General features: G+C 40.9%; 1 protein-coding gene across 5 annotated transcripts in view; it reads right to left on the minus strand.

The window, feature by feature from the left end:
• Positions 1-15,823, minus strand: part of CABP1 (calcium binding protein 1) — an 80,591-nt gene that overhangs the window by 22,034 nt on the left and 42,734 nt on the right. For all 5 annotated transcript variants that reach the window (XM_073629290.1, XM_073629291.1, XM_073629293.1 and 2 more), the window contains one exon: positions 2,562-2,592. In XM_073629290.1, coding sequence (XP_073485391.1) covers positions 2,562-2,592 — 31 coding nt within the window. The remainder of the gene's footprint in view (positions 1-2,561; positions 2,593-15,823) is intronic.

Genomic DNA, 15,823 nt, shown 5'->3' on the forward strand with positions numbered 1-15,823 from the left:
TTGGTTGCAGAGTTAGGTATAACTGGCAAGAGTTTTTAAAAGCCCTGAACTTTCTTTGGTCACCAGAGAAACGTTCAGGTATGGGGACCCTTGGTTCAAGTGGAGGCACGACTACCGTGGGTGTGATAGCTCTGCGCAGAAGCTGAGGCAGGGGCCGTATTTGCCGGGTTCTGGTCAGCAGGATTACAGCAGAAGTGGATAGATTCTGCTGACGACCTGCCAGTTGTAAATAGCCTTCTTGCAGATTTGTTACGGCTTGCGTGAGGGCTGCAACTTGTTGGTACAGAGCCTCCAACAGAGACGCACCTCTTCAGACACCTTTTGGCTGACTGGTACTGTCACGTACCTGGTCCTGAAGCCAAAATGCTGAGAGGGCTCTCCTTGTGGCTGAGTGCTTGGTGTCCCTGAAGGTGGAAACAGGGAACACGAAGTCCAGAGCAGGAGGCATTGCCGGCTGGGCCACAGATGAGAGATGCAGGTGTGCAGATCTCTCTGTAGGTGGATACCAGATGAGATGAGCAGTAGGACCCAGTGGAGCTGATGATTTTGCAGACTTCACACAGCAGGAAACAGGTTGCAGTGGAAAGTGCAGCAAGCTGTATACAGCAAGTATGGATTGCAGGCTGGAGCAACTGGTAAGTACTGCAGGTAGGTGCAGCAGGCTGGGTACTGCAGGTAGGCACCAGGGCAGATCACAGCAGACAGGGTGAAGCAGGAAGTGTAGTCAGGGACGGATGCCAAGGTCGGTAAGCCAGTGGTCAGCAGACAGAAGAATAGAAAGGACAGGAGACAAGAGCAGATCTGTGGGAAATCCAAGGTCAGAGCCGGGAGAGCGAAAAGAGGTATCCAAGGGCAGGCTGGTTTGTTAACAGGAGATTAGAAGCATAAGCACACACACAGGAACAGGAAGCAGGAAGCTGAAGACCAGTCAGCAATGTCCATGTGCTGCAGTCACTCTTTTAAGGGCCAAAGGGTGCCAGGATCTGACAAGCATTGCGTGAGCCAGCACGCACATGTCTTCGCCATGGAAAATGTTCATTTGCAATACGTATTGGCCTAGTCTCCTGACAAATACACACCAAACTGAGCATGTGCAGAGTGCCCCCAAGGCTCTGTACTATCAGGAGATGGATTGGGGACTGTGGAAAAAGGGGAGGATCAGAGAAGACAGGATCAAACAGCCTTTTTACACAATGCGCAAGATTAACCCCTTAGGCCCCACAGTGAGTATAACAAGTATGCTTTACTGCATTTACTGTTGTGGGTTTAGTAACACTTTAAGGTACATTTGAAAAATCAAATTCACCCAAAAATTTAAGTGACACAGCAATTGTTGGAGAATGAGTAAAACTTATATAAAGCACACAGACATGAAGTACAGAGACATATACAATTAAATCAGAAAAACTAACTGGACAACAAAGAACAAACTAACTACAGCAGACAATTATGTAGAGGATATTTAAAAGGCAAAGCTGGGTTACTGGACTGGGGAACATGACACAGGTGGGACAGACAACTAGGACGGTGGACTGCAGAATACAGGGATTTAGGGTACAAGAAGCAGGAGACCAGAGTACAAAATGAAATATGTAACAAACAATCTGGTGGAATGCTGAGACTGCTGACTGGGAGAGAAGTAAACATATAAATCCACAATCAATGGTGTAAGAGCCAGAGGAGACCGATTAACAGTTAATAATGACCGATTCCGATTTCCTCTCTCAACTAAAATGAGACTCGTTAGATCCTTATAGACATGAGGAGATTTTCCAACATGTTTTTATTTGATAATGATTGGTCATATAGTTTGCACTTAGTATGATAAGCCCAGCATTAGTTCACCAACAAACCACCACTATCTATTGATCAGTTTGCCTTGAGATTTTATTTTCTGTTAGTTTACTATTGTTTTTAGGCTGCCCTGGGATAGCAGCAGCAATACAAACCCTGAGCGGCTGGGTGCACTGGTCAGTGGCAAGCATACAGCTTGTGTTGCTGTGTCAGGGCCCATAAAAACAAGATGTACTCATCTTGAGGGTATTGGGGAGCTCAGCTGATCAGAGGGTAGGAGAAGCTTTCTTTTTATTGCTGATTATAAGTTCCTCATTGTGCCATTCACTGAACTGGATCCACCAATGGTGGTAAAATTACAGGAAGTGATGCTAATGATGCTGACAACGGAATAGTGGATGATGTGGTGGCAGGAAACCATACTGTACTCGCCCTATGGAGGTCAGACAAACAAAGACAGGTTAACAAAGAGGTATATGTGAAGAGACAATAATATGCCTCAAGCTGTGCATGAGGGGTCTGTATTTTTACACAGTGATCATTGATGGTCAAAATCTCACACTGTGAAAATATGCCTAGGAAGTAATAATGAGGAAAATATCACTTTAGTTTCAGGAATGTATCAGTCAGTATTACTGTGGTGTACGCATATGATCAAAGGTTTGTGTAAAAATACATTATTACATTAATTCTTCTGCATCATAGACCATAACACATATTATATTATTTACTATATTGTTTTGTTTTTGCATACAAATGTTGTTTACCTTCTATTTCCTCTGGACGCAGCTCTCTGTCCTATAACAGAACATATTGAAACACAGATTAGAGAAAGAAGAGAGCATTGCAGTTGGTGAATGAACAGGATTAAATGGCTGAACTACAATAATCTGTACAATAATCATGCACAAAAGTCTGTGGGGTACAAGGGAAAGGTCTGTGATTGCTGAGCCTTGAATGTTTTCTGTGATTTTAATCAGATGAAGGTTGTACTTTGTTCTAACTTGTCACCTCATTAAGTTTGCAATAAGGAAAGCGTAATTATCTATGTATACATAGCCTTCTGACATAAAAGCATGCAAAAGCAATCACACTCAATGTAAATATGACGTCGACAACTGTATTGTTTAAAAATTATTCATATTATACATGGAATAATGTAAGCCCTACAGTAAATTATAAGGATGCTATGATTCACACAGAAGTTCACAACGTGAATACACAAAGCCTCTGGCCGAATCCTAAAATGCTGAATAATTTATTCAGGGGGGACATGTTTTTCCTATGATACGACAAAACTCAGATGCTGACCGCTTCCACACACTTTAAGATGGCAAATGGACTGAGGCTTACTATACAGCTAATACTTGCATAAAGTCCCTTTGGCACATAAAAAGAACCAATCACAATTCTGAACATTCCATCCTACATTATCACAAAAGTGTCTTTCTGCCAACTGTCTGATCTTACGCTGCTAACATATGCTGTCTCCTGAGTGTACATCACATCTTCACATAAGAGTGAAGATGTTATGCTATGCTATGCTACTGCTATGGATACTTAGGAGCTGGGAGAGAGTGCGTACTATCAAGTTCAAGCTTTTGACATGCAGCAAATGTCAGACCACAGGAGGCCTCCTATTAACTCCGAGACGTTTCTTCTGACATACTGTACTAGGCAATGCTAAATAACCTTGGTAAACATAAATCTTTCATGAGGGGTGCCTGGAAACCTATAAGAAATTAAGACTGAATTCTTGTATAAACCCTCAGCTGACTAACTCTCTGTTAACTTAAATCCAAAGTATACACAAATTATTAATATTGCACCCATTTGTTGAACATAAATATGTGATAAATAATGTGTCTTTTTAGTCATAGTGACATCTCCCCTCTTCATTATCCTGGCCATAAGGAAGAGAAAGATGGTGCTGAAAGCCACTAGTCTTTGTCATTGCCATTGCCATTGCCATTGCTGTGGGTAGTGCCAGAAGTGTATTCTGCAGAATCACACCATGCTCTGTAGTCCAGCGCATACAGTGAAAGAGGGTTGGGGTCATGTCTTAGGCCTCATGCACACTGCAGTTTAAAGAAGCTGCTTCTTTGAGCATTTTTTTTCTCTGCCTGTTAACTCTCCTCCATGTTAGCTTATGTGTACATGCACACTATAGGGGGTTTCATTAATTTAGTGGCAGAGGAGTCTAATGGCAGACAAAAAAAGAAAATCACTTGTGCGTTTTGGAGACGAACTTTTGAGCATAAAAAATCCTCAAAAGCTCCTTTATGCGTATTTATTCCTGTGCTAATGCATTCTAATGGCCAGAATTATAGCCAATAGAATATATTATTGCCAGATGCAGGAACACGCGCTAATGCGCATTAGCTTGCAATAATGCCCATGCAAAACATGGGTTTTTACTGCGTTTTTGCTTCTGCTAAACTCCTTTAGGAGAAAAAAAGCATCAAGAGCATTTGGGGGTTATTTACGAAAGGGAAATCCACTTTGCACTGCAAGTACACTTGAAAGTGTAGTCGCTCTAAATCTAAGGGGTAGATCTGAAATGAATGGAAGCTCTGCTGATTTTATCATCCAGTCATGTGCAAGCTAAAATGTTGTTTTTTTATTTTCCTTGCATGTCCCCCTCGGATCTACAGCGACTTTACTTCCAAGTGCACTTGCAGTGCAAAGTGGATTTGCCTTTAGTAAATAACCCCCATAGTGTGCATGAGACCTTACAATGCCAAGGTGTAAATTGAGTGCTCCCGTTTCCCACTGGGGAAAAAAATGAGCTGTCAGAAAGAAGAGATCCTAAATCTGCCAGGAAATCCACTTGCAATCTGTACAACTGCTACACTTGTACACTTTACTGTGGAAAAGATGAATACTTTTCTACACGCACCATGAGCCTCAAAAATTTGTGAATGCTGGTAACATTTTTAAAACGTTCTTTTTCTTTATTTATTCTTGTAAGGTTTGGTCTTTGTGGTATAATTTCCTATACATTATAATGAAATCTTAAAGAGCTCTGCATATGTCAAAACTCAGAAAAAAGTCTAAAAAACCTGATCCCCTGACAAAGTCATTGTCAGCGTTTAGGTATGGGGAGCCCAGTAGCAGGGGTACACACCTTGGATAAGGATACTCAGGAGAAGAATCCAGCACAGTTTCCAAAAACGTGGTACAAAAAGGGAAAGTCCAATAATCAAAGTCAAACGTAGCATAAGGTCAGGGCAGGCAGCAAAGGACCAGAGTCAATAAACTTATCAAAGGTCAGGCAGCAATATCACACGGCAAGCAACAGGTACACACTGTGGACAGCTCTAAAACAACTGAGCACTCTCTCTCTGGAATCAGCTTTATAGTGATTAAACAGGAAATTACCTCAGGAGGGTGTGGTGGAAGTGATACAATTGCTGTCTATAACAGGAAGCACTTTGGTGCTGCCATTTTGATATGAGGATGCCATCAGACATGTGCTAGAGGCCTCACCATACTCACAAGGGGGTTCTACAGGGCACACACAGGCCACCAACAAGAGTGCCAAGGACTGACATGCTGCGAGTGCAAGGACCCCTGCGGTTGGTACAGGTAGGTGGCGGGTTGTGACAGTCATGATGATGAAACGCATTGGCAGACATCCCAAGTCTCCCGCGAGGTGCTGGAGCCACCCGCATTTCGGGGGTGGCTCCCGGACACCCGCAAGTGCTACCCGATATCCCAGCTGTGGGGCTGATCCTGGGTGGTCCCCTGGTTCACAGTCGGGGATGATCAGTGCAGCAGGATGGACAGCTGTGAACACCGATCTCCCTGTATAGCTGACATCCGCTTCTCCTTCTCTCCCTCCCACTGCTGTCGGCTAAAAAGCTATAAAGGGAGATTGGTAATAACAGCTGTCCTTCCTGCTGCACCGATCATCCCCGACTGTTCCTTGTTTCCTCCTCCTCCAGCCCCCCTCCATGTCCTTCTACCCCCCTGTTCTTCTCCCCCTGTTTTTCTACGGCTCCCCTCTGTGTCCTTCACCCCCCCCCCCCGTTCTTCTCTGGCTCCCTGTCCTCCTCCTCCGCCCTCCCTTGCCCCCCACAGCTGGCTTCCCTCCACTCCTCTCCCGCAAGCTGTGGGAATCTGTCAGGATGGAGAGCGGAGGAAGGGACCGGTCATTTACTGGCCCCTTCCTTTTCTGAATTAGACACAGCGAGCAAGATCGCTCCTGTGTCCTGTGAAAACTGAGCAGAGTAACCTGTGTGTTACTTTTTTTTATTTTTATTATTTAATTTCATTATATCAAAAATACCAGCATACAATATTTTCTGTCAAATTTCAACCTTAATATTAATAATAATATTAAAAGCAATTACAAATCCTCCCACCCCCTTCCCTGAACTTTTCCTCCCTCTACCTCCCATCCCTCTCCCCTTTCCCTTCCTCTCACTTTAACCTTTATCTTTTTTATTCCATTTCACCCGGTTCCCCCTCCCCTACCAACTTATCGCCTCAATATATCTCCTTGTCTTCTTAAACGTCTTCCAATCTTTCCATTTATTTGCCAATCCCTCCATTTCTTCCTCCCTGCTATATCTCAGGTATTTCATGTTATATGTCTCATCTACTCTACTAATCCAGTCCCTTATTTTGGGACTTTCTATTTCTTGACTATATTTGACAATATTTTTTTATTTTTGGACAGTCCCACCAGATGGACTATAGTCCCTAGTACCTTGCAACCTCGCCAACACTCCGGGGATTTCCCTGGTTCGTATTTACATGCTTTATCTGGTGTTATATACCATCTTGTCAGGCATTTGTAATTCATTTTGGCTGTGTTTGTGTCTACCGCGGAACTATGTACCAGTTTCAAAATATTTCCTATATTTTGCTTGTTCCCTCCTGTCCCCAATTCTTTCTCCCATTTTTTATATATGGCGGAACCTCCAGCCCCTCTGCTGTCATTAGGATTTTATAGATCCAGGATATGCTGTTTCTTGTATTTGCCACGGTGCAGAACCTCTCCAGCGGGGTTAAACCATCCTCTGATCTTATCGGTTGGAGCAAAGTTGCTAGAAAATGCTTCAGCTAGAGATACTGACATTCACTAACCACCATCAAATCTGTTTTGTGTTTTAATTCTTGAAATGTGCATAATTTCCCCTTTTTTATTATATCTCTGAGTTACAATAGTTACATAGTAGGTGAGGTCAAAACAAGACACAAGTCCATCAAGTCCAACCTATGTGTGTGATTATATGTCAGTATTACATTGTATATCCCTGTATGTTGCATTCGTTCAGGTGCATTCGTTCAGGTGCTTATCTAATAGTTTCTTGGAACTATCGATGCCCCCCCTCTTTTCTTTTAATTCTATTGAGTAGCCACCGTCTTGTTAAACTCCCTTCTGCAAAAAAGTTTTATCCCTATTGTGGGGTCACCAGTATTGTATTTGTATATTGAAATCATATCCCCTCTCAAGTGTCTCTTCTCCAGAGAGAATAAGTTCAGTGCTCGCAACCTTTCCTCATAACTAATATCCTCCAGACTCTTTATTAGCTTTGTTGCCCTTCTTTGTACTCGCTCCATTTACAGTACATCCTTCCTGAGGACTGGTGCCCAGAACTGGACAGCATACTCTAGGTGCGGCCAGACCAGAGTCTTGTAGAGCGGGAGAATTATTGTTTTATCTCTGGAATTAATCCCCTTTTTAATGCATGCCAATATTCTGTTTGCTTTGTTGTGTTCTGTTTGTTTTGAGTTATGCATTTTAATTTTTTATCCAATTACCACCTACTATCCCTTTCCCCGGAGTAACATAATTGTTTTCCTTCAGTGGAATTAATGGTGAATTATATTTCTATTTACCTTGTTTGTGTATTAAATCCCAAGTTCTAAGTGCATTTCATGTCATTATATGTGTGTTCTCTCCTAGTGCCCTATATTGTGGTAGGATCCATATTATCTTCCCTAACAGTGCATTACTCATTGTATTCTCCAATTTTACCCACTTTTTAAAATTTTTTTCTTTTGCCCATTCCACTACTCGTGATAGCAACACTGCATTATAATATTTTTTAAAATCTGGTACTAGTAATCCTCCTTGCTTTTTATCTTTCCTTAATACCGAAAATGAAATTCTTGATTTCTTATTCTGCCAAATAAACTTAGTTATAGTTTTTAACACTTTAAAATATGTCTGAGGTAAAGCAATAGGTAGCATTTGAAACTTATACATGATTTTAGGTAATATTACCATCTTTAGGGTATTTATTCGTCCTATCCATGAGAGGGGTCTTATTGCTATTTTTTTTATTTCAGTTTTTATTTCATCTAGTAATGGGATATAATTTGCTTGATATATTTTCCCTAAGGACGCTGTTAGCCTTATCCCTAAATATTCGAATTCCATCTTCCTCCATGGGAATAGAAATTCCTGCTGTAAGCTCTGTTCTTCCTGTTTGCTTATATTTATATTTAGGATCTCTGATTTAGCGGGCTTTATTCTAAAATTTGATAAATCTCTGTAATATTTTAATGTTTTCAGTAAGTTAGACATTGTAATCCTAGGGTTTGAGATGTAAAACAGCACATCGTCGGCAAATGCCGCTAACTTATGCTCCTCCTCCCCATCTTAAAGCGGAGTTCTGCCGTTTTTCTTTTAAAGTCAGCAGCTACAAATACTGCAGCTGCTGACTTTTAAAATAAGGGCACTTACCTGTCCTGGGAGCGCCCGCGATGTCGACACCCGAACCCGATCTATCCCTTGGCTGTCGGGTGCTGCCGCAGCCATCTTCGGTAAGGGAATCAGAAAGTGAAGCCTTGCGGCTTCACTTCCTGGTTCCCTACTGCGCATGCGCGACTCGTGCTGCGCTATCCCACTGGTCCCCGCTGTGTTCTGGGACCTGTGTGTCTCCCAGAGGACAGCGGGGGGGGAACGGAGAAGGCGCCGGAAGTGGCGCAGATACCCGCGGGTGGCTCAGGTATCTATGCCCGGAAGTGGGAGCAAAAATACCTGTATTAGACAGGTATCTGCTCCTGAAAGGTGCCAAATGTGACACCGGAGGGGGGGAGGAACCAGAAAAGTGGAAGTTCCATTTTTGGGTGGAACTCCGCTATAATGCCTCCTATGTCTGGGTTATTTCAGATCGTTGCTAGGAGGGGTTCCAGTGACAGCACAAATAGGAGCGGTGAGAGGGGGCACCCCTGTCCTGTCCCGTTATACATTTCGAAGGAGGGAAATACAACTCCATTGATATTTACAGTTGCAGTAGGATGTTTATATAGTACTTTGATCCATTGGATCATCTTTGGGCCTATTCCCATCATTTCCAATGTATTCATCATGAATCCCCAGTCCACCCTGTCAAATGCCCTTGCGGCATCTATCGACAGGAGTAGGCCTGGGGTAGCTCCCGTTCTAATTTTTAATAACAACACTGAATATACTAACTAGAGTGAATAATATATGTTTTTCAATATAGGAGTGCACATAATCAATGTATTTGTTTAGAGATTTTTTTTTTTAGAGTTTAGGTGCTCTGAGGATTCATTATAATACATTTTAGGTGGTATACACATTTTTTTCTCGGTGCAGCACAGTCACACTATATTCACTTCGAAAAGACAAACGCAACAGTTTTTTTCATTACAACTTCCTATACATGCTCTGGTTAACTGGTCAAAGGATCCTTGGGGTCGTTTATCTTCACCCATTTCAAGCAGGTATTTACTTTATTAAACAATTCATAAAAACCTTGTATCCACTATCTGTGTAGGGTTAGTGTTGGTGAACATCTTCACTACAGAACCATATCTGTGTTGTATTTTTTTTTTTTACAACTCACAGGCAGCTCATTTGTAAATAACACCTTCCTCCATTTCATTTCTGTAATACTTTTGTGGGGCACTAGTAGCAAGGGAAGGTCAGATTTTAAAGTCAGCAGCTACAAATACTGCAGCTGCTGACTTTTAAAATAAGGGCAGGGGGGAGGAACCAGAAAAGTGGAAGTTCCATTTTTGGGTGGAACTCCGCTCTAATGCCTCCTATGTCTGGTTATTTCAGATCGTTGCTAGGAGGGGTTCCAGTGACAGCACAAATAGGAGTGGTGAGAGGGGGCACCCCTGTCTTGTCCCGTTATACATTTCGAAGGAGGGAGATGCAACTCTATTGATATTTACAGTTGCAGTAGGATGTTTATATAGTACTTTGATTCATTGGATCATCTTTGGGCCTATTCCCATCATTTCCAATGTATTCATCATGAATCCCCAGTCCACCCTGTCAAATGCCCTTGCGGCATCTATCGACAGGAGTAGGCTTGGGGTAGCTCCCGTCCTAATTTTCTGAAGTAAGAGCAATGTTCTCATTCCGTTGTCTCTCCCTTCTCTTCCTGGGGTGAAACCCACCTGGTCCGCATGTACCAGGTCGGTCATTAAGTCTTTCATCCTTGTAGCTAAGACTTTCACAAATAATTTTGTGTCTGCGTTCAACAGAGATATTGATCTGTAACTTGAACTTAAAGTACTATCTTTCCCCTCCTTCAGAATGATTGTTATCAAGGCCAGTAAGGCTTCCCTACTCATCTCCTTTTTGTTCACAGTCCATTCAGATATGAACATAATTTTGGTACTAAAATTTCTTTAAATTTTTTTAATAATAAATCGTAAAGCCATCTGGTCCTGGACTTTTTCCCAAAGCCAAATCTTTTAACGCTATGTTAATCTCCTCATCTGTTATGGGTTTTTCTAAGGTAAGTAGCTTACTCTCTATCACTTGGGGTAGCCTAGCTTTTTTTAGAAATTCTTCAATCTTTTCTGTTTTTTCTATTTCCTGTTGCTCCTTTTGATTTACCGACTATAACGCCCCATAATAGTTCTGGAACACTTTCGCTATTTCTTTTGTCGAATATACCATTTCCCCTTTGTTATTTTGTGTTTTTTCTATGTAGCTTACTGATTTTTTTTCTTCAGCATTCTTGCTAAATATTTGTCCGCTTTATTTCCCAACTGATATCTTTCTTTTGAGGTTCTATTTAATACCCTTCTCGTCTCCTGTTCCATTAGATCCTTTAATTCATCTCTTTTTATTACTAATGCCTGGTACAGCTCCAGATCACGCCCTATGTAATTTTTTATGTCCTTGTTCTAATTCATATATTTCTTTTATTAAAATTTCCGTGTTTTTTATTCTTTCCTTTTTTTCCTTGCTCCTATAGCAATCAGGATGCCCCTAATGTAGGCCTTATGAGCCTCCCATAAGATGGCATCCAATATCTTCTTCATGTCGTTTATTGTAAAATATTGTTCTATTTCTTTATCTTTCTTATCTTATATTAATTCTTCATTTAATCTCCATGAATAGGTCCTTCTTTGAGCTCCTGGTACCTTAATTTACATCATCACTGGGGAGTGGTCTGAGAGTGTTGTTATTTCTATATTTGTTTCAATTACCAGATCTAATAGCCTGTGTTCTACCATTATGTAATCAATCCTAGAGTACTAACCGTGTACAGGGGAGTAAAATGTATAGTCTTGTGTCCTAGGTTGTTGCACTCTCCATATGTCCAACACTGATGTATTTTCTGCTTTATCATTTTTAAACTAGACATTTCTAGTCCCCTGTACACGAGACGTACTATCGATTCTAGGCTCTATACAAAAATTCAAGTCTCCAGTCATTATCACATTTCCCTTTTTGAAATCCATTAACTTTCCCATGACCTCCTTCAGGTAATTTGTTGGGTTCTTATTGGGGCAATAGATGTTTGCCAGTGTGCATTCCATTTCACACAATCTACCCTTTAGGAGAGATATCGTCCTTCGGGGTCTGTCATCCTTTCCTCCAATATGAACCGAACTTCCCTGGCTACTCCAATTGCTACTCCCTTTGCCCTCCTTCTTGTTGAATCCCCATAGTACCATGTTGGGAAATCTTTTGAGTATAGCTTCACATTTGTTTCCTGGGAGATATGCGTCTCCTGCAGGAAGACCACCCCTGATTTATACTGTTTAACCTCCTTTAAGATTTTATGTCTCTTTGTCGGCGTATTTAACCCTCAAAACATTATATGTCAAAAAAGTTTTTCATTACTGTCATCTTTTATTCTCCAAGCTCCCTGTATCTCTTTCTGACCACCTCATCGCCTTAGTTCGCAATCTGGAAATACCCTAAGGTAGGGGGTGTCCAGTAGGGACTGATAGTACCTGTAGGGGGTCCCGGTTTTGCCACAGATTACTTCTATTCTATCTTGAGAGGTACCTCTTCCCTCCTCTTTTCCCTCCCCACTCCTCCCCCCTACCCCCCTCCCTCCTCCCCTCAGCCCCATTCTGGCCCCAGGACCATCAGTGGAACCGATTCTCTTATCTTGGGGTGAGGATCTGACCATGCCCCCCTCTGACCCCCCCCCGAAACCAAAGGGGGGGGTCAGGCCAGGAGCACACAGGCGGCCCGAGTATCCGATTCCCCAGCCTCCTCTATTGCCCTCTCGACCAGGTCATTTTTATTTACTTCCTCTCCATCCTCTACCCACCTCCCCCTCCCCAACCATCCCCCCCCCCCCATCTCCGATCTGCACGGCTTTAGCCCACTTTATTTTATCTCACTCTCCTATGACCTATTACTAAACGTTCTCTTCATTGTCCTTTCTTTTAACTCCTTCTTATAACTCTTTGCGTGTTTTGCCACTGTTCTTCATTCTGCATAGGTCTTCCTTCTTCTGACCACCCTAGGATGGCCGGGACTTGGGACTTACTTCTGACCTATTAGGGATGCCGGGAACCCCCAACTGTATTTTATATTCTTCATTCGCATTTGTTCCAGTAAAGATTTTAGAAGTCTTCTTCTAGCCAGGGTTTCTTGGGATAGATCTGTGAAAACTTGAAGTTCCACTCCCTCATAGTTTAGAGCAGGTAGCCCTCTTAATTTCCCCCAGACTTTTGCTTTTTCTTCGTATAGTTGGAATCTCACAATAACTTTTTGGGGTAGATCTGCTGATAAGTTTGGAGGTTTTCTAATACTGTGGACTCGTTCAATCTTTAAATCATCTTCCTTTTTTATCTAACCTGTGTGTTACTATGCTCAATTTATGAATGGACGGGAGCCTCTATCTCCTGTCCATTTATCTTCAATGCTGAGAAAGGGACCGGGGAATCTCTGTCCTCAGCCTCTTCCTCTGTCTCAAAGGGGAGATGTCAGGGTTCTGTTTAGACCCCTGGTATCTCACCAAAGCCCCCCCCCCAAAAAAAAAAACTAAAAATTAAATTGTAAAAAAAACAATATGTAAAAATAAAAACTACTGACACCATCCACTGCCCTACTGACACCATCACCGTCACATACTCCCCACCCCTTCCCCAGAAGCACTGTGAAAAAAAATATTTTAAAAAATTATTTAAAAAAATAATAAACAACAAAATTGTAAAAAATAATAGAGAATATTAAAAACAAAAAACTACTGACACACTGCTCTACTGACACTGTCCACTACCCCCACACCAAATCATTGTGAAAAGCAAAAAAAATTTTAAAAAATATTTAAAAAAATAAAATTGTAAAAAAATTATAATAAAAATAAAGAACTACTGACACCGTTCATTGCCCTACTGACAGCATCCTGCAAATACTACTCGCCACTGTACACTCCACACTCCTCACATGCACTTTACACCCACCTACATACACTCCGCACTCCTCTCCTGCACATACTACCCACCGCCATACACTCCGCACTGTACATTCCCTATTTAACATTACTACATTCTGCACTATGTAAGTCATCTCAGACTCTATAAAACCACACCCCATTTAAGTCACGCGCAATATGTAGCATGGTTTAAGCCATGCCCACCTCTCTGAAATGAGTTTGCCACCTCCCTGAAATTAATTTTTCCAGTTTGGGATGTCTGCATTGGGAGGAGTGGCTAGGTAAATACACCTTGAGTTTCTGGGTCAGAGTGGTGGAGGACATAGGTTCAGACCGGTGTTTGCTCATCCAATGTCTGAGTACATTTTATTCTTCATATACTGGTGCAGGGTGATGTATGAGTGACACTAACTTTAAACTTTTTAATAAAGTGTTTTCATCTATATACTACACTACGGTACATTCCTGTTTTTTTTCTGAGAATATTACATTAAAGTCTGTGAAGGAGTCGCTGTAGCTGACAGAGTTTTCATAACACAGGCGCTGTTAGATCATTTTTTATAATTTTTTCTCAGAGGTCATTTTTTTTGTTGAGTAATTTTGTGCTCACTGGGTGGATCTGAGCAGGGTTCATGGCAAATAAATTTGCAAAGCTCCTAACTGTCCCTGATTTGGAGGGACTGTACCTCTTTTTTGGAACAAAGTCCACCTGTCCCTCTTTCCTCCTCATTGTCCCTCATTTTGATTTGATGTATAATATAATATATAATATAAATATATATATATATATATATATATATATATATATATAAAGTTAGTGGCAAAAGATCACCTGTGAATTTAAGCAATCAATTTTTGTGTATTAATTCTCTGTTTAATGGGGGTGTGTGACAGGGTTGGGTCCTTTGCCCAAATACTTTTTGCTATTAGGTATCCCTCTTTCCCATTTCAGAAAGTTGGGAGCTATGTACTGTATATGGCAGAATGAATGCATGGGTTGGGGAAGCACAGACTTTCATAAGAAGAAAAGAAAACTATTAATTGATTTTTTAAGTTTTGTTTGTTTTTTGGTAGTTTTACTTTGATACATTTTACGGATTATGTGGTTCTATCACACACACTTTTGTTTATTTGATGGTATATGTTTAATAACAACACTGAATATACTAACTAGAGTGAATAATATATATTTTTCAATATAGGAGTGCACATAATCAATGTATTTGTTTAGAGATTTTTTTTTAGAGTTTAGGTGCTCTGAGGATTCATTATAATACATTTTAGGTGGTATACACATTTTTTTCTCGGTGCAGCACAGTCACACTATATTCACTTCGAAAAGACAAACGCAACAGTTTTTTTCATTACAACTTCCTATACATGCTCTGGTTAACTGGTCAAAGGATCCTTGGGGTCGTTTATCTTCACCCATTTCAAGCAGGTATTTACTTTATTAAACAATTCATAAAAACCTTGTATCCACTATCTGTGTAGGGTTAGTGTTGGTGAACATCTTCACTACAGAACCATATCTGTGTTGTATTTTTTTTTTTTTTTTTTACAACTCACAGGCAGCTCATTTGTAAATAACACCTTCCTCCATTTCATTTCAGTAATACTTTTGTGGGGCACTAGTAGCAAGGGAAGGTCAGATGCCTGCCCAAAACTGGGCTTCTAAAGGGCATATGGGCTGGTAATAATACATCAAGGGGTCCCTATGTTCACAGCCCTCTTGCTATGGAGATACCACCAGTATGTTTGTTGTGTATGACAAATACCAACAGGGAGATCATTTTAAGTAAAACGGAAAAAAAAAATAGATTGGCAAATCTGATTTGTAAACTGCTCTTCACATTTTTATTTGTATTGTAAATTACAGCTTAGAATTTTAGTTATTTTTAGATTAAAGTTATATACTTGTGTCTGTCTACAGACTGAAAAAAGAGTTACATAACAGCTTTATTATATTTTATCAGTGCATCTAATCTAGGAAAAAATATTAGTCAATCTTATTTTTCTACGCCTTACATGTAATACTGTTATTTGCAGGTTGCTGCGGACTGTATTGTTTATTCATGAATGAAGAGATTGCAGTCATAATTGTGCACTTGAAACAACATGGATATTGTAGAATATACTTTAGCATCTTCACACTAAGTTGACTTTCTTTACTGGGCTAAACTGTAGTGAATCATTACTGCTGGAGCCTTAAGATGGAAGCAGAGTCCACAGAGTGACATGTGTGTATTAGCAAGGTTATGAAGGGGCCCATTTATAATAAAAAAATGATATTGATATCCTCTCTCTGTAATACTCCATAAGGTTCTCAACCACAGGCTCCACACTGCTGCCTGCATTTTACAAATGAGCTGTAAAATGCAGGCTGAGGTGTGGAGCCTGCA

This window comes from Aquarana catesbeiana, linkage group LG01, assembly GCF_042186555.1.
Source record: "Aquarana catesbeiana isolate 2022-GZ linkage group LG01, ASM4218655v1, whole genome shotgun sequence".
Classification (NCBI taxonomy): Eukaryota; Metazoa; Chordata; class Amphibia; order Anura; family Ranidae; genus Aquarana; species Aquarana catesbeiana.